Source organism: Pelophylax lessonae, assembly GCF_965119305.1.
Source record: "Pelophylax lessonae genome assembly, chromosome: 10".
In the NCBI taxonomy this organism is placed as follows: domain Eukaryota; kingdom Metazoa; phylum Chordata; class Amphibia; order Anura; family Ranidae; genus Pelophylax; species Pelophylax lessonae.
The window spans coordinates 206,461,748-206,488,875 of record NC_138777.1 but is presented as its reverse complement, the minus strand read 5'-3'; the positions used below and the strand labels follow the sequence as shown (position 1 = coordinate 206,488,875).

Sequence of the window (27,128 nt, the reverse complement as noted above, 5' to 3'; positions counted from 1 at the left end):
GAATCCGAGAAAATTGAAGATTTTTCAGATACAATATACTAAGACATGGAAGTTTTGGAATAATATTAGAATAATTCTGGATTTAAAGGAGCGTAATAATGATCGTTCCATAGACGTGTCAGTGTGTAAATCATGTAATTGTTGTGTGATATTTACATTGTATCAGATCTCTCTGCTTCTTTCCTGTGGCTGTCAGTAGCTGGTTACAGCGTTTGTCTCTGTGGCCGCATCTGGGCGCAATGGTCATTGCAGGTGTGTCACGCAGTGGGAGGGGCTTCTAAGGTGATTCTGTATATCTCAACTGGAATCACTGCAACACCGACTATTCATCAATTCAATTCTTCATAGTAACAAACGCACAAATCAGTGCAGTGATTTGGCATTGAAAAAATAATACACAGTACACTGTTACCATTCACATGTATCTGGGGAAAACAATAAGTTTGTAGTGTAGTGTGTAGTTCCTGTAGTAGGTCTAATGCAGGGGTCTTCAAACTATGGCCCTCCAGTCGTTCAGGAACTACAATTCACATCATGCCTAGTCATGTCTGTGAATGTCAGAGTTTTACAATGCCTCATGGGATGTGTAGTTCCGCAACAGCTGGAGGGCCGTAGTTTGAGGATCCCTGGTCTAATGTGTCCTTCTGGATCTTGGCTTTGGGAATTCAGCACCATAGAAGAGGCCAAGTACTACAGAAAAGGCTGGACTTCACAGAAATGTTCTAAGCACCCCTGGAGAAGCTGAGCACCAAAGAAGAGGCCCAGACCTACAGGAAAAACCTGAGCACCACAGGAGAGTATAAGCACCATATGTTCAAGTACAAGTACTCCAGAAAATGACAATACCACAGAAGAGGCCGAGCACCACAGAAGAGGCCAAGCATTACAGAAGGGTTCAAGCAGCACAGAAGAAGCCACTGAGGAGACCAAGCACCACCTAGGAGGCCAATGAGGCGACCAAGCACCACCTAGGAGGCCACTGAGGAGACCAAGCACCACCGAGGAGGCCAATGAGGAGACCAAGCACCACCTAGGAGGCCACTGAGGAGACCAAGCACCACCAGATGGCCACTGAGGAGACCAAGCACCACCTAGGAGGCCAATGAGGAGACCAAGCACCACCTAGGAGGCCACTGAGGAGACCAAGCACCACCGAGGAGGCAACTGAGGAGACCAAGCACCACCGAGGAGGCCACTGAGGAGACCAAGCACCACCGAGGAGGCTAATGAGGAGACCAAGCATCACCTAGGAGGCCACTGAGGAGACCAAGCACCACCGAGGAGGCCACTGAGGAGACCAAGCACCACCGAGGAGGTCACTGAGGAGACCAAGCACCACGAGGAGGCCACTGAGGAGACCAAGCACCACCTAGGAGGCCACTGAGGAGACCAAGCACCACCTAGGAGGCCACTGAGGGGACCAAGCACCACAGAGGAGGCCACTGAGGAGACCAAGCATCACCTATGAGGCCACTGAGGAGACCAAGCACCACGAGGAGGCCACTGAGGAGACCAAGCACCACCTAGGAGGCCACTGAGGAGACCAAGCACCACCTAGGAGGCCACTGAGGAGACCAAGCACCACGAGGAGGCCATGCACTATAGAAAAGGTCGAACAGCACAGAAGATCCCGAGCGTTATTAGAGGATGAGCACCACTCAGGAGGCAGAGTACCAGAGAGGAGGCCGAACAGCAGAGAAGAACCCAACCACCAAAGAAGAACCCAAGCACCACAGTAGAGGTTAATTCACGCTCTCCATATTTCACACAGTCACTGTACAGACAGGTTGTACTAATTTCTTTGTTTCTTTTTGTGTTGCCCCCTCCTCCTCCTCCTCCTCCTCCTCTCATTGCATTATATTTGATGTTCTGCTTTGACTGTGTGGTGGAAATGCTGGGGTCATCAATGTCCCCGGAAAACAGGTTATGATGAGTCGTAGAAGAGGTGACACTCGTCACAGACGATGACGTCAGAGGGAAATGTTCTGGCTGTGGGTCTGAGTCAGCGGTTAGAGAGGGACAGCACCCCGCTGCGATCAATTCTCAGCCACTTCTCAGCATTGCTTTATCTCCTTATTAAAGATCCCGCTCTCTCCTCCCAGCGACGAGACATTTGCTGCCTTTGTGTCGTATGTGCGCCGAGGAACAAGACGCTTAATTAAAGGAGCCACCCGCCGGGCGTTCTACTAAACGGTGCGTCAGAAGAGATTCATATCACCGATGAGAAGATGACGACTCCAGTCACATTTCTACTTCACCAGAGATGATTCCGAAATATATTCAGAAAAGGAAACAATATAACCATGAAAAGGGAACCGGGATGATAGTGTTTTTCCTTTCCTAAAGTCTATAAATGGAGATTTATAGGATTAATATATATTATATATATTATAGTGTACAACATTTTTTTGTTGTTTTGGGTGGAGTCTTGGAGGAATAGAACCCTTTTCAGGATTCTGTTTCTGCCTGTGTCCCCACTGGGGAAATTCACCCTCTATATTTGTCATGTTGTCACCAAGACAGAAAAAGATGGTAAATCTAAAATGTTTGAGTTCTTGATTTCTTCTAATCGGGACACTGGTTTTGGTAATAAGTGTCTAATAGGGAATAGTCTTCCACTTTGGATGGATTTCCTGTCACTTCCTGCTGTGTTTCTGGAACAGGAAGTGAAGGGAAATCCCCCTAATGGGATACAGACTGTCACACTACCTCTCCCAGGATCCAGCACTGGGTTCCCCTCCGGTGCACAGCTCCCGACATTTCTGCAGCCAATCAGGAAACAGTTCTCCTGATTACCCCCTCTCCCCTTTTATTGCAAATTGAGGTGTGTTACAGCATTTGAGCAATACATCACTGCACTTCAGCTGAGCTCCCTGCTCCACCCCAATGCTCCCCATGACTCCAGTGCACCCAACAGGGCTAGAGCATCCTGTGTCACCAGTGCACCCCATGACTCCAGTACACACCACATGATCACAGCATCCTGTGTCACCAGTGCACCCCAGGACTCTAGTGCACCCCATATGATCACAGCAACCTGTGTCACCAGTACACCCCATGACTCTAGTGCACCCCACAGGATTACATCATCCTGTGTCATCAGTGCACCCCAAGACTCCAGTGTATCCCACAGGATTAGAGCATCCTGTGTCACCAGTGCACCCCATGACTCCAAGTACACCCCGCAGGATTACAGCATCCTGTGTCACCAGTTCACCCCATGACTCCAGTGCACTCCTTGGGATTAGAGCATCCTGTGTCACCAGTGCTCCTCATGACTCCAAGTGCACCCCACAGGATTACAGAATCCTGTGTCACCAGTGCACCCCATGACTCCAGGACATCCTGCAGGATTAGAGCATCCTGTGTCACCAGTGCACCCCATGTCTCCAGTACACCCCACAGGATTAGAGCATCCTGTGTCACCAGTGCACCCCATGACTCCAAGTACACCCCACAGGTTTACAGCATCCTGTGTCACCAGTTCACCCCATGACTCCAGTGCATTCCACGGGATTAGAGCATCCTGTGTCACCAGTGCACCCCATGACTCCAAGTGCACCCCGCAAGATTACAGAATCCTGTGTCACCAGTGCATGGCACCCTATGACTCCAGGACACCCCACGGGATTAGAGCATCCTGTGTCACCAGTGCACCCCATGACTCCAAGTACACCCCGCAGGATTACAGAATCCTGTGTCACCAGTGCACCCCATGACTCCAAGTACACCCCACAGGTTTACAGCATCCTGTGTCACCAGTTCACCCCATGACTCCAGTGCATTCCACGGGATTAGAGCATCCTGTGTCACCAGTGCACCCCATGACTCCAAGTACACCCCGCAGGATTACAGAATCCTGTGTCACCAGTGCACGGCACCCTATGACTCCAGGTCACCCCACAGGATTAGAGCATCCTGTGCCACCAGTGCACCCCATGACCTGTGCCCTGTGTGCCTCTATGACACCCATGTCTCCATGCAGCCTCAGGCATGCTCTTGCAAAGATCTGAACTGTCCTTCTTGCAATGGCTATGCACCCTGTCTGCAACAAAAACAGCAAAAACACTTGATGCCTTCTTAACCATTTCCCATTTCCCCCCCCCCCCCAAAAAAAAATATGTCTACTCTACACATTTTAAATCTTTATATATATATACATACGTCTATACAGTAAATACAGAATTGGTACAGGTTTCATCCATGACACTCAGGTTGTAAAGCATGCTGGAGAAGCTCCACATTCACATTAGTGCTGACAAAAGAATCACAAGGCTTTGATAATACACAATAGGTTATACTTAGACCCGGTTCACACTAGTCGCGGTGGGTCGCCTGCCATAGATTAGCACAGGACCCGTTCTAATAGGAGCGACACAAGTCGCTCCGACTTAGAAAAAGGGTCCTGTACTACTTTGGGGCGACCTGGAGGCGACCTGCATTGACTTCAATTATATGAAGTCCGTGCATGTCGCGCCGAGGTTGCGGTGTACGCTGTGCACCGCGACTTCACAGGTCGCCCCAGCAAGTAGCGTCGCCCCATGACTCCAGTGTGAACGGGGTCTTAGATAATAACTGTTTTGAGTATTTTATTTGTTTATAAACAAAGCAAATGATTTACCAGGTCAAAGTTGATAATGTGATCTCACATAGCTTTGTTAGAAAACAAACCCATGTGATTTTATTTTAAGGCCCCCATTCACAGCTCAGCGTTTTGTAGCTTGAAGCTCCAAAACGCTGGAGGAGAAAAAAATCTATTATTCTCTATGGAGATGGTTCACATCTCCACTCCAAGTTGCCTGAAGCCAAACGCCTGAAGCTCAAAAAGGTTCCGGAGCTTTTTTTGTATATCGAATCGGGCAGATTTGAGTGTTTTGGGCATGTTATTATTCCCATAGCAATTAATGGAAACACGCATTTTTTTCACAATTTTCTGCTCAAATGAAAAAAATGTAAAAAATAAAACAGCAATAATATATGAATAAATAAATGTAAACTAAATACACAAATAACTAAAAATCATCATAAATAAATAAAATAAATTAATAATATGTCATATTACACAGATAAATTAACCTCTAAACTTAAAAAATATTGAATAAACTATTATAAATAATAATAATAATAATAAACACCCAAATCTGAAAAAAAATAATAATAATATTATAAAATATTATAAAATGTATTTATTTTGTGTTAGGGTTAGGGTGTATAGGTATTTAATATTATTATTACTTTAGTTTAATTTTGTTATGGTTAGGGGTTAAGGTTAGGGGTAATTATTTATTTACTATGAGTATTCATTTATTGAATTTATTTATTATTTATTTATGATTATTTTAATTATTTGTGTATTTATTTTACATTCATTTATACATTTATAGTTATTGTTATCATTACTATTAATATAATTATTAATATTATTATTATTATTAGTAGTAATGTTAACACCCTACTCTGAATGGGAAAAAAAAATAATAAAATTATTATTAATAAAATAAATAAAAGCTAAGGGAAAAGCTGAAAAAGCTGAAATACCTACCAACAAATGATGCAACAGGCGATAGTTTTCTCTATTGGCTAATAAAAAAATGGCGAAGCTCAAAAATGCTGCATAAAAATGTGCAAGTCGTGCAAAAAAGTGCAAAAATTGCGTATAAAAACGGGCTAAAAATGCTGGAAAAACGTTAAAAGACGCTACGCTCAGGTGTGAATGCAGCTTTAATGTACATTTCACCTAGGTAGCTCATATGGTGAAATGTAAATGTTAATATTGACGAAATGTTGGCAAAGACCAAATCGTTAATTCTGCTGTATAATTCATTTTTCCAAACTCACTCCTCTCATCCCTACCAATGATGCAACAACATATAAATAAGCTGCATTTCTGCAATCATTGTCCGTCTGCCTCTTTGGTCACACTGGTGATTCTCTGATCTTTTCCTCCTGTGTTGCATCTTAACAAGTATCTAACAATGTATAAAATGTCCCTAAAATTCTATATTAACTCAAGCAAGGAAAAAAAAAAAGGTGGATTCCAAAAAAATTTAGGGAATAAGGATTTCCTCTGGGACATGCTGAATACCGCAAGAGCGTGCTTAGGTATGCTATTTACAAAGTTGGTTATCTGGTTGCCCTGCTGTAAATTCTGAGATTTGCCAGAAAATCAGACACAGTCAGGGTTACTCTTTAAACATGGATAACAGACAGGCAAAATTGACCTTTTCCAGGAAGACGGTGACGGTGTTCTGGTCCCCATGAGGTTCAATACGGAAGGTTCCATCATCATTCCCGGACTGTATGGAGAACTCCATTGCTTTATTCACTGTCTCCACATCATCATCAATCGCCGTCAGTGTCACAATGGTTGTACCAGGAGCAGCGTCCTCTGCGATGATAAATGGCGGAAACTGAGGGAAAAAAAAACAATCACCAAAAGGCCATCAACGATCAAAGCTGATATTTGTGTTTTCTATATGTTTACTTTTAATTTAATAATATAAATAGTGAGCCCCGGTTCACACTAGGGCGACCTGTGAGGCGACCTGGTCGCCTCACAGGTCGCCGCAGGTCGCCTCTCATAGGGAAGCTACGGACCCGTTCTAATAGGAGTGACACAAGTCGCTCCGACCTAGAAAAAGGGTCCGGAGCTTCTTTGGGGCGACCAGGAGGCGACCGCCATAGACTTCAATGTTATGAAGTCTGTGGCGGCCGCTCCGAGGTTGCGGCGCGCTGCTCGCACCGCGATCTCGGAGGTCGCCCCTGAAAGTAGCGTCTTGCCAGTGTGAACCGGCGCTTAGCTACCCATGGATGGAAATCACACTGGTAGGATTTTGGTAAATCTATCCTGAGGCCTTCTCATACTAATCTTCCCTGTAACACAAACCCTCCCTGCAACACCAACACTAACCTTCCCTGCAAAACTAAACCTCCTTTTAACCCCAAAACTAAACTTCTCTGTAACCTCAACACTATCATTCCCTGTAACTTTAGTAATAACTCCAACATTATACCGCCCCCCCCGTAACCTCAACACTAACCCTCCCTGTAACACCAATACTAACCCTCCTTTTAACCCCAAAACTAAACTTCTCTGTAACCTCAAAACTATCCTTCCCTGTAATCCCAACACTAACCCACCATAACCATAACACTAACCCTTCGTGTAACCTAAACACTTAACCTCCCTGAAACGTTGACACTAATCTTCCCTGTAATCTTAACACTAACCCTCGATGTAACCCTAAAACTAATCCACCCACTCCCCCATAACAGCAACACTAACCCTCGATGTAACCCCATCTCAGCTCCCCCCTGTAAACTCAACACTAACCCTCCTTGTTACCTTAACATATACACCCCCCCCCGTAAGCTCAACACCACCCTCCCTGTAACCTCAACTCAACTACACCCTGTAACCTAAACACTTACCCTCCCTGTAACTTTGACACTAATCTTCCCTGTAACCTTAACACTAACCCCGAAGTAACCCTAAAACGAATCCACCCACTCCCCCATAACAGCAACACTAACCCTCGATGTAACCCCATCTCAGCTCCCCCCCCCCCCCCCCGTAAGCTCAACACCACCCTCCCTGTAACCTCAACTCAACTACCCCCTGTAACCTAAACACTTACCCTCCCTGTAACTTTGACACTAATCCTCGATGTTAGACATGTGTGAATCGTTTTCTAACAATTTGATTTCCGTATGAAATTTTAGGTATTCGGACATTCGGATCAATTTGTACATCCGAATAGGTAAAAGTAAGAAAATACAACAATTACGAAATTCTGAACAGACAAAAAAATGAAAAAACAAAAACTTGAAATTCCGAACATATGAAAGAACGAAAATACGAACTTCCGAATAGATGAAAGAAAATGTCTACTTTGCATTTTGTATTTTCATTTGTCTGTTTGGAATTTCGTATTTTCATTTGTCTGTTCAAAATTTTGTATTTTCGAATACTATAACAATAACACTAACCCTCCCTCAACAGTTTCCTCCCTGTAACCCTAACACTCACTCCCCTCCCATAACCTTAACACTAACCCTCTCCATAGCCCTCACACAAATCCCTCGTAACCTCAACACTAGCCTTCCCTGTAACCCTAACATTACCCCCCTATGACTTCAACTCTAACCCTCCATAACACTATCCCCCTATAACTTCAACCCACCCAATAACTCTAGCGCTAACCCTCCCTGTAACCCCAGAATTTACTATTTCTGTATAGATCTGCTCTTGAGAATATTGTAACTCATTTCCTCCATATTGGAATGTGGTAAAAATACTCCCCCCCACCCCATCCCATTATAAAGCTAATCAATTGACCTCAACAAATTGCCAATGTATCTATCCTCCGGAACCCATATATACAGTTCAATCTGCAGTACCTGACATCTCATGATTCTCAATAGCCCTGTTTCTTGGATTGTCAGAGAGTCATCGCCATAATAATGAGAACATGTGACTTCTTAGCGGATTTATTGAGTTGCCATGTTGGTCATCCTGGAGGGGGATGAAGTTCCTGAGCCAATATGCCCACCACCACTGACTATATTCCTACTACTCCCTGCTTCAGCACTGGTGGGAACACTCCACTGGCCCTCGTCTCAAGTATTTACTGATACACTGCTCTGGAGGATTTACCCCACACTTAAGGAACGTTTATACATCTTTACTATAACAAACTCATCTCAGGCTGTGGGTGGAACATACTGCAAATTTATGTTCCCTTAGGACATGATTCACCCATACACATCAGATGAGGGTTTACAAAGTGATTATCAGAGCAGCGGGAAAGCTTTTCACACAATATATTCTTCCAGCACTAATCAATAAAACCAATCTCAATGAAGAGGCCTTTTGTTTGGATCTCAGGTAACATTGTGTTCTTTTGCTCAAGTACCACTCGCCTGCAAGTCTGACGCCACCATGACTCTGACACCTAAAACCCACTGGAGGGTTCATCCTGTGACTGGAAGATATTCACCCAACAAACAGAAACAATGTTTCTATCCAATCTCTGTAAATTCAACTTTAGATTTACCAAAATGATGTAATATGACCCACTGCTTAATCTAAAGCGATCAATTTGTTTCTATCAGGTGGGGGTTGGCAATAGAAAATTTTGGGTCGATCTAAGGCAGTGGCGTAGCGTGGGGGGTGCAGGGGGGGCCGGCCGCACCGGGCGCAACATCTGGGGGGGGGGGGGTGCATCCGCAGTGTCACTCTGTCTGTCTGACTCTGACATACACAATTCACACACTGTCTGCGGCTGCCTCCATCTTTAGGCTGGGGGATTTCCAGCGCGGCCGCCCTATGGCTGAAAATGGCGGGTCGGGGCTGTACTGTGCCTCACCTGTCCATTGGTGTAGGGTGGGGTAGCGTTGCAAGCCAAGCCCCGCCTATGCCGCCCCTCTTCACTGCTCAGTCAGTTAAGCAGCGAGTGGTCTCTCTGCATTGAATGGGGGCACGCTGGTCATTCTGCATTGAAAGGGGGCACGCTGGTCTCTCTGCATTGAAAGGGGGCATGGTGGTCATTCTGCATTGAAATGGGGCACGCTGGTCATTCTGCATTGAAGGGGGGCATGCTGGTCATTCTGCATTGAAAGGGGTCCCGCTGGTCATTCTGCATTGAAAGGGGGCACGCTGATCATTCTGCATTGAAAGGGGGCACGCTGATCATTCTGCATTGAAAGGGGGCACACTGGTCTCTCTACATTGAAAGGGGGCAATGTTTGTTTTTATAACAAACAATACATGTGCTTAGGGGGTAAGGGTTTCTTTAACTAATCTAGTGGAAGAGACTTGAGTGCTAAAATCCCGCAGGTTAGGGGGCGCAAATTACTTGCCTTGCCCCGGATGCTGACAACCCACGCTACGCCACTGATCTAAGGCAGATTGTACAACTACAGGCATACCCCATTTTAAGTACACTCACTTTACATACACTCGCGAGTACAGACACAGCCTGGTCAGCTTGGCATGGCACTACTCCCTGTTTTTAACTTTGGTGTCTATGAGAAATCTTGGTCAGTTTGACATGGCACTACTCCCAAACCATAAGTGACAGGGATACCAAACTTAGGGAGCACCGAGAGGGAACCCGGGACTACAACATATCCTATTTGTGGCCAGCCAGCTTGCCAAGGTAATCTACCATATCATAGTCCTGGATCCCCTTAACATGCTCCCCAAGCTTGGTGTCCTTGTCACTTATGGTTTGGGAGCAGTGCCATGTCAAGCTAACCAAGATTTCCTATGGAGCTAGTGTATTTACATGCATTGAGAAATGTAAAAAGGTAATGCTTCACTTTAAGTACATTTTCGTTTTACATACATGCTCTGGTCCCATTGTGTACTTAAAAGTGGGGTATGCCTGTATACTGTAACGGGTGATGAACTTAAGTCACTCTTCGTCATTCAGAAACATTTGCAGTTCAGAAATGATCAGCAATCATCTACATCAGCGGTTCTCAATTACCGCGCCAAGGCTTCCAGCCACCTGCAGATTCCTCAACCTCCCACAGTGCCACCAAATCACCATTGGTGGTCCACCATGCCCCTCGACCTCCCACAGTACCTCCCAACTACCATAGTGCTACCCAACCTCCAAAAGTGGTCCACTGTGCCCTTCAACCTCCCACAGTGCCACCCAACCTCTCATAGCATTACCCAACCTCCCACAGTACATCCCAGCTCCCAAAGTGCCACCCAACCTCGAATAGTGGTCCACCCTGACCCTCAACTTCTCATAGTGCCCCAACCTCTTTGAGAGCCCTCAGTCCCCGTAATTTCCCCAAACATCCGCAGTGCTTTCCAAATCCCATAGTGCCACCCAACCTCCAAAAGTGGACCACTGTGCCACTCAACTTACCACAGTGCCCCCAGGCCCCCATCCTGAACATTCCGGCATTTCAATACATATTTTGCATTCCTATACATTTATTATGTGAATATCAACTTTACTTTTTACTGTTTACATTTACTGTTGGGACATGGAAGGTTTTGGAAGAATTTAAAGGGCCCTGGTCTCACTAAGGCTGGGAACCCCTGGCCCATATTATAGAATATGATTAAGACAGGAAGTATATTACTGGCAGGATCACCAGAAGAAAATAAAGGGAATGCAACCACCACATCTAACTACTTGTTAAATGCAAAATATTAAATTTCTGTTCTTGGGTCTAGGTAATCTTTAACCCCTTCCCACTAGCTGAATGCATATATGGAGAAGCCGGAGGTGGGCCTTATGTGGTTTTGTCACATATATCCGTTCCACATGGAGTGTGCTTAATCGCGGGCCCCTAGCACTGTGACTACGCTGTCACCCACAGTCACACAATAATGATCAGGAGGCGGTGGGATGGGCACCTAATCATGTGATCACTGTGGCAGCCAATCACAGTGGTCACTTGGTTTGAAAAACCCATGTAATGTTTCTGGCACTATGAACTCTTAAGGGGTCAGTGGGTGCCGGCTGAAAGAGATTAATAATACTCATCATAATACTAATATTAGGGCTGGCCATACATGTGTCGAATTTCGAAAGAACATTTTTTCGCAAATCAGAAATTTCATGCGTTTTGTGATTCGATGGTGCCACCAATGATTTTGAAATTCGACCAACCAAGCCTTCAATTTCACCTTATATTCTTTTCATTCCGGGAATTTTCTTTTCTTGCAATCATGCACATTTCTTGTTTGATTATATTTCTCGAACGATTCTCCCATTATTGATTAGAAAATCGTTCGTTTTTCAAAACATTTTCAACATGCCCGATTACTCAAATTCGATGACCGCACGATAATCGGCCTTTGCTGCGGCCCTTTAACCACTTGCCAACTGCCTAACGACGATTTACGTCGGCAGTCAGCCCCTCACAGACAAAGTGACGTAGTACTACGTCGCTAGCCTGTGCGGCACTAGGGAGTGAGCGCGCGCCACTGGTCACTCGAGATCGTCGGTTACACAGGGAGAAAGGCAGGCGGCTAATGTAAACAAAGCCGCCTGTCATTCTCCCCTGTGTAACAGCAGAGATCATACAGTCCTATGTAGGACCGTTGATCTGTGCTGTTACATGAAAAGCCACATCCAATCACAGTTAGAAGCACGCCCCTAGGGACACACTTAACCCCTCCTTCTCCAATAAAGTTAACCCCTTCCCTGCCAGTGTCATTTTTACAGTAACAGTGCATATGTATAGCACTGATTACTGTAGTAATGTCACTGGTACCCCCAAAAGTGTCAAAAATGTCAGTCAAGGGTCCGATCTGTCCGCTGAAATGTCACAGTCCCGCAAAAAAAATCGCAGATCGCCGCCATTACTCGTTAAAAAAAAAACAATAAAAATGACAAAAATCTTTCCCTTAGTTAGTAAATGCAATAACTTTTGTGCAAACCAATCAAAATACGCTTTTTGCGATTTTTTTTACCAAACATATGTAGCACAAAACAAATTGGCCTAAAATGTTAAAAAATTTAGATTTTTACATTTTTTTGGGGGGAATTTCATATAAAAAAATGTGAAAAATATTGTTATTTTTGCAAAATTGTCGCTCTTGTTTTGTTTTTAGCGCATGATCAAAATATCGCACAGGTGATCAAATACCACCAAAAGAAATCTCTGTTTGTGGGAAAAAAAGGACGTCAATTTCATTTGGGTACAGCGTCGCACGACCGCGCAATTGTCCGCTAAAGTCACGCAGTGCCGAATCGCAAAATAGGCCCTGGTCAGGAAGGGGGTAAAATCTTCCGGGGCTTAAGTGGTTAACGGTGCGAAATTCGAACGAAAATTCTTTAGAAATTCGACCCATGTAAGGCCAGCCTAACTCGAATACTTTGTTTACAAACAAAATCAAGTGATCGCCACTAGGGTTGAGCGGACACCTAGATGTCCGTGTTCGACGGGTTCGGCCGAACTTTAAAAAAAAGTCCGGGTCCGTGTCCCGGACTTTTACCGAACTTTTCCCGGACACCGAACCCCATTGAAGTCAATGGGGACCCGAACTTTAAGGCACTAAAATGGCTCTAAAACACCAAAGGAAAGGGCTAGAGTGCTGCAAATGGCAGCAAAACGTAATTAAGAGCATGGCAAGTGCTCTGCAAACAAATGTGGATAGGGAAATAACTTAAAACAACAAAAAAAAACAGAAAAATAAAACAATGTTCTTCTTCATCTCTGAAGGACGAGGCCCATATGGAGTAGGAGGGAGGTTGAGGTGGTGGTGGATGTGGCGGTGACATAGGCGTGCGCACAGGGTGTGCTGGGTGTGCCTGGGCACACCCTAATCACCTAGGGCACATAGCATTGCCAGTGAGGAGATGGGAAAGATCTCCCTGGGACCTGCTCTGCTCTATTTCTCCTTGCCTACAGGTACATGGCCCCGATACATTACTCTCCCTGCTGGCAAACACATGCATGTGTATTTCAACTTTGGGGTGCACACCTTAATGCAATAGGCTGCGCACACCTATGGGCGGTGTAGGTGGAAGCGGCGGTGGAGGAGGACCAGGGCCGGATTAACAGCATCATGGGCTTGGTGCTGAGGATTTTGAAGGGCCTTAAGGGCCGTGCCTTGCCATGCACCCAGAGGAGGAAGGGTGCAGCCATGCATGCCTAATTCAACATGGGATGCTGTCTCTGAAGCCCATAAACACATCCATGCATCGCCAACTGTCCCTCCTTGTCCGGCCTTCACGCTGTGTGGGGAGGTTCTGAGGGTGCTGCCTGGGGAAGCGAGCATAGAAGCCAGACTTCTGTGTTTACAAGTGACAGAAGAGCGGTAACAGTGAATATGGCCAACCCGGGGCCTATATAAAAGGTAGGGGCCTGGAGCTGCAGCTCCAATAGCCCCTACATTAATCTGGCCCTGAGGAGGAGGACGAGGTAGCCAACACTGCTTCTTTTCAAAAATTTTAAATGAGGGTACACCCCAAAAGAGTGAGAAAGAGCAAAAATGGAACAATGGGTGGGTAAGGTCGGTATCCATTGCTATTCTGCATAAGGTACGGAAAAGTCCCGTGGGATCCATGCCTGGTTCATTTTAATGAACGTGAGCTTGTCCACATTGTCTCTGGACAGGCGGCTGCGCTTGTCTGTTATAACGCCCCCAGCCGTGCTAAATACCCGTTCAGATAATACACTGGCTGCAGGGCACGCCAGCACCTCCAAGGCGTAAAGGGCAAGCTCAGGCCATGTGCCCAATTTGGAGACCCAGAAGTTGAAGGGGGCAGACCCGTCATTCACTACATGTAGGCGTGTGCACACATACTGCTCCACCATGTTGGTAAAATGCTGCCTCCTGCTAAGACGTTCCATCTGAGCTGCTGGTGCTGCTGTTTGTTGTGGCGTGCTGACAAAGCTTTTCCACATTTCGGCCATGCTAACCCTGCCTTCTGAGGTGCTGGCGGTGCCCTGGTTGCGTTGGCGACCTCCTCCTCCTCCTCCTCTGCCTTGTGCTTCCACTGTGGCCCCGCTGTCAGATGGGAATGCCAGCAGCATGGCGTCTACCAGCGTGCGCTTGTACTCGCGCATCTTGCGATCGCGCTCCAGTGAGTGAATTAAGGACGGTACGTTGTCCTTGTAACGGGGATCCAGCAGCGTGGCCACCCAGTAATCAGCACAAGTTAGAATGTGGGCAACTCGGCGGTCGTTGTGGAGACACTGCAGCATGTAATCGCTCATGTGTGCCAGGCTGCCCAGAGGCAACGAAAGGCTGTCCTCTGTGGGAGGTGTATCGTCCGTGTCCTCTGTATCCCCCCAGCCACGCACCAGTGATGGCCATGAGCTGGCCTGGGTGCCACCCTGCTGTGAACATGGTTCCATCTCCTCCTCCAGCTCCTCCTCCTCCTCATCCTCCTCATCCTCCAGAACTGTGCCCCTGCTGGACAATTGCGTCCCTGGCGTTTGCGTGTGCAGGAACCCACCCTCGGAGCCCCTTGCGAATGACTGCCCTGAAAGCCTTGGAAATGTTACCTCTTCATCCTCCTCCTCCTCCTCATCCTGTGCCACATCCTCTTCCATCATCGCCCGAATTGTTTTTTCAAGGAGGCATAGAAGTGGGATAGTTAAGCTGAGAACGGCGTCATTGCCACTGGCCATGTTGGTGGAGTACTCAAAACAGCGCAACAAGGCACACAGGTCTCGCATGGAGGCCCAGTTATTGGTGGTGAAGTGGTGCTGTTCCGCAGAGCGACTCACGCGTGCGTGCTGCAGCTGAAACTCCACTATGGCCTGCTGCTGCTCGCACAGTCTTTCCAGCATGTGCAAGGTGGAGTTCCACCTTGTGGGCACGTCACATATGAGGCGGTGAGCGGGAAGGCCGAAGTTACGCTGCAGCGCTGCCAGGCGAGCAGCAGCAGGGTGAGAACGCCGAAAGTGCGCACAAACGGCCCGCACTTTCTGCAGCAGCTCTGACATATCGGGGTAGTTTTTAAGGAACCTCTGCACCACCAAATTCAGCACATGCGCCAGGCAAGGGATGTGCGTCAAACCGGCTAGGCCCAGAGCTGCTATGAGATTTCGCCCGTTATCGCACACCACCAGGCCGGGCTTGAGGCTCGCTGGCAGCAACCACTCATTTGTCTGCTGTTCCATGCTCCTCCACAACTCCTGCGCGGTGTGTGGTTTGTCCCCCAAACAGGCAAGTTGTAAAACTGCCTGCTGTCGTTTACCCCTGGCCGTGCTGAAGTTGGTGGTGAAGGTGTTACGCTGTCCGGATGAGGAGGCGGTAGAGGATGAGGAAGCGGAGTAGGAGGAGTTAGGAACAGGAGGCAAACTGAAGCGCCCTGCAATCCTCGGTGGTGGAAGGACATGCGCCAAATTGCTATCCGCCTCAGGCCCATCCGCCACTGCATTTACCCAGTGTGCCGTTAGGGAGATATAAAGCCCCTGACCGTGCTTACTGGTCCACGTATCCGTAGTTAGGTGGACCTTGGCACAGATGGCGTTGCGCAGTGCACACCTGATATTTTCCCCCACTTGGTTGTGCAGGGAAGGGATGGCTTGCCTGGAAAAGTAGTGGCGGCTGGGCACGACGTACTGTGGGACAGCCACCGACATAAGGTTTTTAAAACTGTGCGTCTCCACCAGACGGAATGACAGCATTTCAAAGGCCAATAATTTTGAAATGCTGGCATTCAGGGCCAGGGATCGCGGGTGGGTAGGGGGGTACTTCCTCTTCCTCTCAAGTGTTTGGGAGATGGAAAGCTGAACGCTTCCACGGGACATTGTGGAGATGGTTGTTGGTGACCCAGGTGGTGGTGTTGCTGACAGATCGTCTGTTTGCGGGGTGGCAGGTGCCGGTATCACTACAGATGTGGCTGGAGCGGCCGAGACTGCAGCAGAAGAGGAAGCAGGATGAGCCAGAGACGTTTCTTGGTTTTGAAGGTGTGTACTCCACTGCAGCTCGTGCTTTGCACTTAGATGCCTGATCATGCAGGTTGTGCTCAGGTTGAGAAGGTTTATGCCTCGCTTCAAGCTCTGATTGCACAGGGTGCAAACCACTCGTGTCCTGTCATCAGCACATTTTCTAAAGAACTTCCACGCTAGAGAACTCCTTTGAGCTGACTTTGGTGCGCTCGTTCCCTTGCTGCGTTGGGCAGTAGCGGGCGTAGTGTCTAGGGCACGGCCGCTCCGCTTCTGCACCCTGCTCCCTCTTCTGCTGTGCTGGTGGCTCTGTGCGACCACCGCCTCTTCCTCCAAACTACTCAGGTCACCTGCATGACGTTCATTCCATGTGGGGTCGAGGACCTCATCGTCCTCCACATCATCTTCCACCCAGTCTTCACCCCTGCCCTCCTTGTCGGTCTCCACAATGCTGAACGCCGCAGCAGTTGGCACCTGCGTTTCGTCATCATCGGAGACGTGCTGCGATGATCCTTGCATGTACTCATCTTGAGAAATAAGTGGTTGGGCATTGCTGCACTCAATCTCTTCCACTTCTGGGGCAGGGCTAGGTGGATGGCCCTGGGAAACCCTGCTGACAGAGTCCTCAAAAAGAATAAGAGACTGCTGTATGGCTTGGGGCTCAGACTGCTGGCCTGATTTGCAAGGGGGTGAGGTGAAAGACGGTTGGACATTGGCTGCAGGTGCCAACTCTGACCTTTCTGCAGTAGACTGGGTGGGAGACAATGTGAAGGAACTGGAGGCACTGTCAGCAGCAAACCAATCTACTATCGCCTCAACTTGTTCTGGCCTCATCACTTCTAGGGGCGTTTGATGCCCTACCAAATACTGATGCAGGTTCTGTCGCCTACTCACACTTGAGGAAGGTGTTTCACTTGTGCGTGTAGCTGGCACAGATCGACCACGTCCTCTCCTTGCAACAGGAGCTCTACCAGCAGCACCACGACCCAGGCCACGGCCCTTATTTGACGGTCTCCTCATATTTCTGTAATTTAAGATCTTGCCCTAGAAAGGTTTTTATTGAATAGCGGAATAGGAAATATGATCCAAAAAAGTGTATGTATCTCGCACGTACAAAACCACACTAGGCCCCAATTACTATTGTTTCTACCCCTAAAAGGATGGATGAGGAGTAGGAGGAGTATGGAACAGACAGCACCCTCAAATCTTCAGAAGTATGAGATGAACCCCAAAAACTTGGAAAGGTGGATCTCACACGTACCGACACAGACTATCCCGCAATTCAATTGATCCTCAAAGGTTTTTATTGAATAGCGGAATAGGAAATATGATCAAAAAAAGTGTATGTATCTCGCACGTACACAACCACACTAGGCCCCAATTACTATTGTTTGTACCCCTAAAAGGATGGATGAGGAGTAGGAGGAGGAGTATGGAACAGGCAGCACCCTCAAATCTTCAGAAGTATGAGATGAACCCCAAAAACTTGGAAAGGTGGATCTCACACGTACCGACACAGACTATCCCGCAATTCAATTGATCCTCAAAGGTTTTTATTGAATAGCGGAATAGGAAATATGATCAAAAAAAGTGTATGTATCTCGCACGTACACAACCACACTAGGCCCCAATTACTATTGTTTGTACCCCTAAAAGGATGGTTGAGCAGTAGGAGCAGGAGTATGGAACAGGCAGCACCCTCAAATCTTCAGAAGTATGAGATGAACCCCAACAACTTGGAAAGGTGGATCTCACACGTACCGACACAGACTATCTCGCAATTGAATTGATCCCCAAAGGTTTTAATTGAATAGCGGAATAGAAAATATGATCAAAAAGAAAGTGTATGTATCTCGCACGTACACCACCACACTAGGCCCCAACTACTATTGTTTGTACCCCTAAAAGGATGGTTGAGCAGTAGGAGGAGGAGTATGGAACAGGCAGCACCCTCAAATCTTCAGAAGTATGAGATGAACCCCAAAAACTTGGAAAGGTGGATCTCTCTCACACGTACCAACACAGACTATCCCCCAATTTAACTGATCCCCAAAGGTTTTTGATTAAATAGCGGAATAGAAAATATGATCCAAAAAAAGTGTATGTATATCACACGTACACAACCACACTAGGCCCCAATTACTATTGTTTGTACCCCTAAAAGGCTAGATGAGGAGTAGGGGGGGTATGGAACAGGCAGCACCCTCAAACCTTCAGAAGTATGAGATGAACCCCAACAACTTGGAAAGGTGGATCTCTCTCACACGTACCAACACAGACTATCCCCCAATTTAACTGATCCCCAAAGGTTTTTGATTAAATAGCGGAATAGAAAATATGATCCAAAAAAAGTGTATGTATATCACACGTACACAACCACACTAGGCCCCAATTACTATTGTTTGTACCCCTAAAAGGCTAGATGAGGAGTAGGGGGGGTATGGAACAGGCAGCACCCTCAAACCTTCAGAAGTATGAGATGAACCCCAACAACTTGGAAAGGTGGATCTCTCTCACACGTACCAACACAGACTATCCCCCAATTTAACTGATCCCCAAAGGTTTTTGATTAAATAGCGGAATAGAAAATATGATCCAAAAAAAGTGTATGTATATCACACGTACACAACCACACTGGGCCCCAATTACTATTGTTTGTACCCCTAAAAGGCTAGATGAGGAGTAGGGGGAGTATGGAACAGGCAGCACCCTCAAACCTTCAGAAGTATGAGATGAACCCCAACAACTTGGAAAGGTGGATCTCTCTCACACGTACCAACACAGACTATCCCCCAATTTAACTGATCCCCAAAGGTTTTTGATTAAATAGCGGAATAGAAAATATGATCCAAAAAAAGTGTATGTATATCACACGTACACAACCACACTAGGCCCCAATTACTATTGTTTGTACCCCTAAAAGGCTAGATGAGGAGTAGGGGGGGTATGGAACAGGCAGCACCCTCAAACCTTCAGAAGTATGAGATGAACCCCAACAACTTGGAAAGGTGGATCTCTCTCACACGTACCAACACAGACTATCCCCCAATTTAACTGATCCCCAAAGGTTTTTGATTAAATAGCGGAATAGAAAATATGATCCAAAAAAAGTGTATGTATATCACACGTACACAACCACACTAGGCCCCAATTACTATTGTTTGTACCCCTAAAAGGCTAGGAGTAGGGGGAGTATGGAACAGGCAGCACCCTCAAACCTTCAGAAGTATGAGATGAACCCCAACAACTTGGAAAGGTGGATCTCTCTCACACGTACCAACACAGACTATCCCCCAATTTAACTGATCCCCAAAGGTTTTTGATTAAATAGCGGAATAGAAAATATGATCCAAAAAAAGTGTATGTATATCACACGTACACAACCACACTAGGCCCCAATTACTATTGATTGTACCCCTAAAAGGCTAGATGAGGAGTAGGGGGGGTATGGAACAGGCAGCACCCTCAAATCTTCAGAAGTATGAGATGAACCCCAAAAACTTGGAAAGGTGGATCTCTCTCACACGTACCAACACAGACTATCCCCCAATTTAACTGATCCCCAAAGGTTTTTGATTAAATAGCGGAATAGAAAATATGATCCAAAAAAAGTGTATGTATATCACACGTACACAACCACACTAGGCCCCAATTACTATTGTTTGTACCCCTAAAAGGCTAGATGAGGAGTAGGGGGGGTATGGAACAGGCAGCACCCTCAAACCTTCAGAAGTATGAGATGAACCCCAACAACTTGGAAAGGTGGATCTCTCTCACACGTACCAACACAGACTATCCCCCAATTTAACTGATCCCCAAAGGTTTTTGATTAAATAGCGGAATAGAAAATATGATCCAAAAAAAGTGTATGTATATCACACGTACACAACCACACTAGGCCCCAATTACTATTGTTTGTACCCCTAAAAGGCTAGATGAGGAGTAGGGGGGGTATGGAACAGGCAGCACCCTCAAACCTTCAGAAGTATGAGATGAACCCCAACAACTTGGAAAGGTGGATCTCTCTCACACGTACCAACACAGACTATCCCCCAATTTAACTGATCCCCAAAGGTTTTTGATTAAATAGCGGAATAGAAAATATGATCCAAAAAAAGTGTATGTATATCACACGTACACAACCACACTAGGCCCCAATTACTATTGTTTGTACCCCTAAAAGGCTAGATGAGGAGTAGGGGGGGTATGGAACAGGCAGCCCCCTCAAACCTTCAGAAGTATGAGATGAACCCCAACAACTTGGAAAGGTGGATCTCTCTCACACGTACCAACACAGACTATCCCCCAATTTAACTGATCCCCAAAGGTTTTTGATTAAATAGCGGAATAGAAAATATGATCCAAAAAAAGTGTATGTATATCACACGTACACAACCACACTAGGCCCCAATTACTATTGTTTGTACCCCTAAAAGGCTAGATGAGGAGTAGGGGGGGTATGGAACAGGCAGCACCCTCAAACCTTCAGAAGTATGAGATGAACCCCAACAACTTGGAAAGGTGGATCTCTCTCACACGTACCAACACAGACTATCCCCCAATTTAACTGATCCCCAAAGGTTTTTGATTAAATAGCGGAATAGAAAATATGATCCAAAAAAAGTGTATGTATATCACACGTACACAACCACACTAGGCCCCAATTACTATTGTTTGTACCCCTAAAAGGCTAGGAGTAGGGGGAGTATGGAACAGGCAGCACCCTCAAACCTTCAGAAGTATGAGATGAACCCCAACAACTTGGAAAGGTGGATCTCTCTCACACGTACCAACACAGACTATCCCCCAATTTAACTGATCCCCAAAGGTTTTTGATTAAATAGCGGAATAGAAAATATGATCCAAAAAAAGTGTATGTATATCACACGTACACAACCACACTAGGCCCCAATTACTATTGTTTGTACCCCTAAAAGGCTAGATGAGGAGTAGGGGGGGTATGGAACAGGCAGCACCCTCAAACCTTCAGAAGTATGAGATGAACCCCAACAACTTGGAAAGGTGGATCTCTCTCACACGTACCAACACAGACTATCCCCCAATTTAACTGATCCCCAAAGGTTTTTGATTAAATAGCGGAATAGAAAATATGATCCAAAAAAAGTGTATGTATATCACACGTACACAACCACACTGGGCCCCAATTACTATTGTTTGTACCCCTAAAAGGCTAGATGAGGAGTAGGGGGAGTATGGAACAGGCAGCACCCTCAAACCTTCAGAAGTATGAGATGAACCCCAACAACTTGGAAAGGTGGATCTCTCTCACACGTACCAACACAGACTATCCCCCAATTTAACTGATCCCCAAAGGTTTTTGATTAAATAGCGGAATAGAAAATATGATCCAAAAAAAGTGTATGTATATCACACGTACACAACCACACTAGGCCCCAATTACTATTGTTTGTACCCCTAAAAGGCTAGATGAGGAGTAGGGGGGGTATGGAACAGGCAGCACCCTCAAACCTTCAGAAGTATGAGATGAACCCCAACAACTTGGAAAGGTGGATCTCTCTCACACGTACCAACACAGACTATCCCCCAATTTAACTGATCCCCAAAGGTTTTTGATTAAATAGCGGAATAGAAAATATGATCCAAAAAAAGTGTATGTATATCACACGTACACAACCACACTGGGCCCCAATTACTATTGTTTGTACCCCTAAAAGGCTAGATGAGGAGTAGGGGGAGTATGGAACAGGCAGCACCCTCAAACCTTCAGAAGTATGAGATGAACCCCAACAACTTGGAAAGGTGGATCTCTCTCACACGTACCAACACAGACTATCCCCCAATTTAACTGATCCCCAAAGGTTTTTGATTAAATAGCGGAATAGAAAATATGATCCAAAAAAAGTGTATGTATATCACACGTACACAACCACACTGGGCCCCAATTACTATTGTTTGTACCCCTAAAAGGCTAGATGAGGAGTAGGGGGAGTATGGAACAGGCAGCACCCTCAAACCTTCAGAAGTATGAGATGAACCCCAACAACTTGGAAAGGTGGATCTCTCTCACACGTACCAACACAGACTATCCCCCAATTTAACTGATCCCCAAAGGTTTTTGATTAAATAGCGGAATAGAAAATATGATCCAAAAAAAGTGTATGTATATCACACGTACACAACCACACTAGGCCCCAATTACTATTGTTTGTACCCCTAAAAGGCTAGGAGTAGGGGGAGTATGGAACAGGCAGCACCCTCAAACCTTCAGAAGTATGAGATGAACCCCAACAACTTGGAAAGGTGGATCTCTCTCACACGTACCAACACAGACTATCCCCCAATTTAACTGATCCCCAAAGGTTTTTGATTAAATAGCGGAATAGAAAATATGATCCAAAAAAAGTGTATGTATATCACACGTACACAACCACACTAGGCCCCAATTACTATTGTTTGTACCCCTAAAAGGCTAGATGAGGAGTAGGGGGAGTATGGAACAGGCAACACCCTCAAATCTTCAGAAGTATGAGATTGTGTTCACTGTACCCCACAAAGATTGAGTTCACTGCACCCCACAATGATTGTGTTCACTGCACCCCACAAAGATTGTGTTCACTGCACCTCACAAAGATTGTGTTCACTGTACCCCCCAAAGATTGTGTTCACTGCACCCCACAAAGATTCTGTTCACTGTACCCCACAAAGATTGTGTTCACTGCACCCTAAAAGGATGTTGTTCACTGCACCCCACAAAGATTGTGTTCACTGCACCCTAAAAGGATGTTGTTCACTGCACCCCAAAAAGATTGTGTTCACTGTACCCCCCCAAAGATTGTGTTCACTGCACCCCACAAAGATTGTGTTCACTGCACCCCAAAAAGATTGTGTTCACTGTACCCCCCAAAGATTGTGTTCACTGCACCCCAAAAAGATTGTGTTCACTGTACCCCCCAAAGATTGTGTTCACTGCACCCCACAAAGATTCTGTTCACTGTACCCCACAAAGATTGTGTTCACTGCACCCCAAAAAGATTGTGTTCACTGTACCCCCCCAAAGATTGTGTTCACTGCACCCCACAAAGATTCTGTTCACTGCACCCCACAAAGGATTTTGTTCACTGCACCCCAAAAAGATTGTGTTCACTGCACCCCAAAAAGGATTTTGATCACTGCACCCCAAAAAGGATGTTGTTCACTGCACCCCAAAAATGATTTTGTTCACTCCACCACAAAAAGATTGTGTTCACTGCACCCCACAAAGATTGTGTTCACTGCACCCCAAAAAGATTGTGTTCACTGTACCCCCCAAAGATTGTGTTCACTGCACCCCACAAAGATTCTGTTCACTGTACCCCACAAAGATTGTGTTCACTGCACCCCAAAAAGATTGTGTTCACTGCACCCCAAAAAGGATGTTGTTCACTGCACCCCAAAAAGGATGTTGTTCACTCCACCCCAAAAAGATTGTGTTCACTGCACCCCACAAAGATTGTGTTCACTGCACCCCAAAAAGATTGTGTTCACTGCACCCCAAAAATGATTTTGTTCACTGCACCCCAAAAAGGATTTTGTTCACTGCACCCCAAAAAGGATGTTGTTCACTCCACCCCAAAAAGATTGTGTTCACTGCACCCCAAAAAGATTGTGTTAACTGCACCCCACAAAGGATTTTGTTCACTGCACCCCAAAAAGATTGTGTTCACTGCACCCCAAAAAGGATGTTGTTCACTGCACCCCAAAAAGGATTTTGTTCACTGCACCCCAAAAAGATTGTGTTCACTGCACCCCAAAAAGGATGTTGTTCACTGCACCCCACAAAGGATTTTGTTCACTGCACCCCACAAAGATTGTGTTCACTGCACACCAAAAAGGATTGTGTTCACTGCACCCCAAAAAGATTTTGTTCACTGCACCCCAAAAAGATTGTGTTCACTGCAGCCCAAAAAGATTGTGTTCACTGCAGCCCAAAAAGATTGTGTTCACTGCAGCCCAAAAAGATTGTGTTCACTGCAGCTCACACACAGAAAAATGGATGTGGATCACTGACACCTGCCTATCTCCAATCCCACACCACACAGCAATATCGATTGTAGTTTGTAGAACACAGTTTCCCTAAAATTCAGCAGACTCTGTCCCTAACAGGATTGAGAAGAGATCGTAGATCAGGATTGAGTGCAGATTCACCCCACCCCCCACACAGCAATATCGATTGTAGTTTGTAGAAGACACTGACCCTATAATTCAGCAGACTCTATCCCTAAAATGCCTACAACTCGCCCTGCCTAAACACTCCGACCTGTCCCTCAATTCTATCCGGACACAAATGGTTTTTTCCTGCCTATCTTTCCCTAATCAGCAGCCAGCACATTGATGTGTGCTCTGTCCCTTAGCTAAGCAGCAGAATGACGCTGCTGCGGCGGCTGCCTCGAACTTATAAAGACTTGGTCACATGCTTCAGACGGCCAATCACAGCTACTAAGACATTTGCAGGCATGGCTGGGATGGCTTAAGGCACACCAGTTAAACGATTGTTGATTGGCTGTTGAAAGCCCGCCATGAAAAGAGCGCCAAAGCATGCAAAACCCGGAAATAAAACGACCGAACACGGATTTTTACCCGAACATACAGTAAAGTGTCCGTGTCCGTGTTCGGGTAAAAAAAATCCAATTATTCGGTACGAACACGAATAATACAGTCCGTGTTCGCTCAACACTAATCGCCACTTTAGCACTGTCATGTTGATCACATGGTTTTGTTGGTAAACAAAGTCATGTCACTGATATCACAGTTCTAACCACTTCATACAAAGTCCCGTACCTGTGTGTCATTTTGTTGGAGTGGGTATACTGGGGTGAAGCCTGCAGCCAGAGGCATCACCCCGGTACCGTTTCTTAGGCTCCGTTCACATGTTAGCGTATGGATCACGGGCAGAACCGCCGCGGTTCCGCCCGCGATCTGGAGATTATTGCAAATCGCGGGACGCCTGTGCGTTGTTTCCGCCTGCCGAATCGCGGTAACATCGCGCAAAAAAAAATTGCGGGACGCATTACGACCAAAAAAGTACAAGAGCTTCTTTGGATCGTATTGCGTCCCGCGATTATTTTTGCGCGATGTTACCGCGATTCGGCAGTCAGAAATCGCGGCAACATCGCTCAGCGTTTGGGGGTCTATTGCAAATCAACGGGCAACGCACAGGCGTCCCGCGATTTGCAATAATCTCCGGATCGCGGGCGGAACCGCGGCGGTTCTGCCCGTGATCCATACGCTAACATGTGAACGGAGCCTTAGAGTAGACAGTCGGCTTCCATGTGATAACAACGATGCCGCTAAATAGCCACTTGGCCGTTATCACAGGCAGCGGGAGGGGACACCCCCCTCCCGCCACCTTCCCCTGGGAGACCCATGTGACCAGCCGTGGGCACGTCTGCCAGCTTGCCGGAGTCCTGGACATAGCCAAAATCAGCTTTGATCAGGTCTTCGATGTAGTTACCCGGAAGCGACATCATGACGTCACTTCCGGTTTTTAGTCGGCAGCCAATGACGCCAATTTTAAAAAATCCATGATATTCAAAAATGGCGATTTTGGCGTTTTGAATATTATGAAGTGCAGAGGAGGAGTTTGGGGTCTTTTAGACCCCAGATCTCTCCATAAAGAGTACCTGTCACTGCCTATTACTGTCACAAGGGATGTTTACATTTCTTGTAACAGCGATAAAAGTGATCAGATTTTTTTTTTTAAAGTAACAGTTCAAAAAAACTAAAAATAGAATAAACAAATAGGAAACATTTTTTTTTTTTTTTTAAAGCGCCCCCGTCCCCGCGTGCTCGCACACCATAGAAAACTCATAGGTAAGTCGCGCCCGCAAACATAAACAGTGTTCAAATCACACATGTGAGGTATCGCCACGATCGTCAGAGTGAGAGCAATAATTCTATCAAAAGACGTCCTCTGTAATTCTAAACTTGAAACTGTAAAAATTGTTTAAATTGTCACCTATGGAGATTTTTAAGTACCAAAGTTTGTCGGCATTCCACGGCAATTTTAATGCGTAACATGTTAGGCATCTATTTACTCTATAAACAAGCAAAAAATTGGGGGAGCATACCCATGTATTTCTAAAGCTGGTGCAGCTATGAACCAAAAGACATGTATATTAAAAAAGAATAGCGCACACATGCAAAAGAAATTACTACCAAATTTGAAGACAATCCATAAATAAAAATGGGGATTTGGTCCCACCATATGGCCATATAGTGCTCAAGCCCACCACTACGTCAAAGTACCCCATTATCATGGATAGTGTAGGACCCACTGATAATGGGGTACTTTGACGTAGTGGTGGGCTTGAGCACTATATGGCCATATGGCGGGACCAAATCCCCATTTTTATTTATGGATTGTCTTCAAATTTGTTAGTAATTTCTTTTGCATGTGTGCGCTATTCTTTTTTAATATCTATTTACTCTGCCTAACATCATCTTTCACAATATACAAAAAATTGGTATAATTTTACAGTTTCGTTTTTTTTTTTTAATTCAGTGAAGTGTATTTGAAAAAAAAAAACTGTGTTTGAAAAACCGCTGCGGAAATACCGTGTGACATAAAATATTGCAACAACCGCCATTTTATTCTCTAGGATCTCTGTCAAAAAATTATATATAATATTATATATAAAGTCATTTTCTAGCAAAAAATACTTATTTTATTTTTGTGAACAAGTGTCATACAAAGGCTTAGTCTTAAAGTGGTTAAAGGGGAACATTTT

General features: G+C 45.8%; 1 protein-coding gene across 1 annotated transcript in view; it reads right to left on the bottom strand.

Annotated features, from left to right (window-relative positions):
* CDH16 (cadherin 16) overlaps positions 1-27,128 on the bottom strand; it is a 127,900-nt gene that overhangs the window by 42,791 nt on the left and 57,981 nt on the right. The window contains exon 11 of the mRNA XM_082270190.1: positions 6,222-6,410. Within this exon, the coding sequence (XP_082126316.1) occupies positions 6,222-6,410 (189 nt within the window). The remainder of the gene's footprint in view (positions 1-6,221; positions 6,411-27,128) is intronic.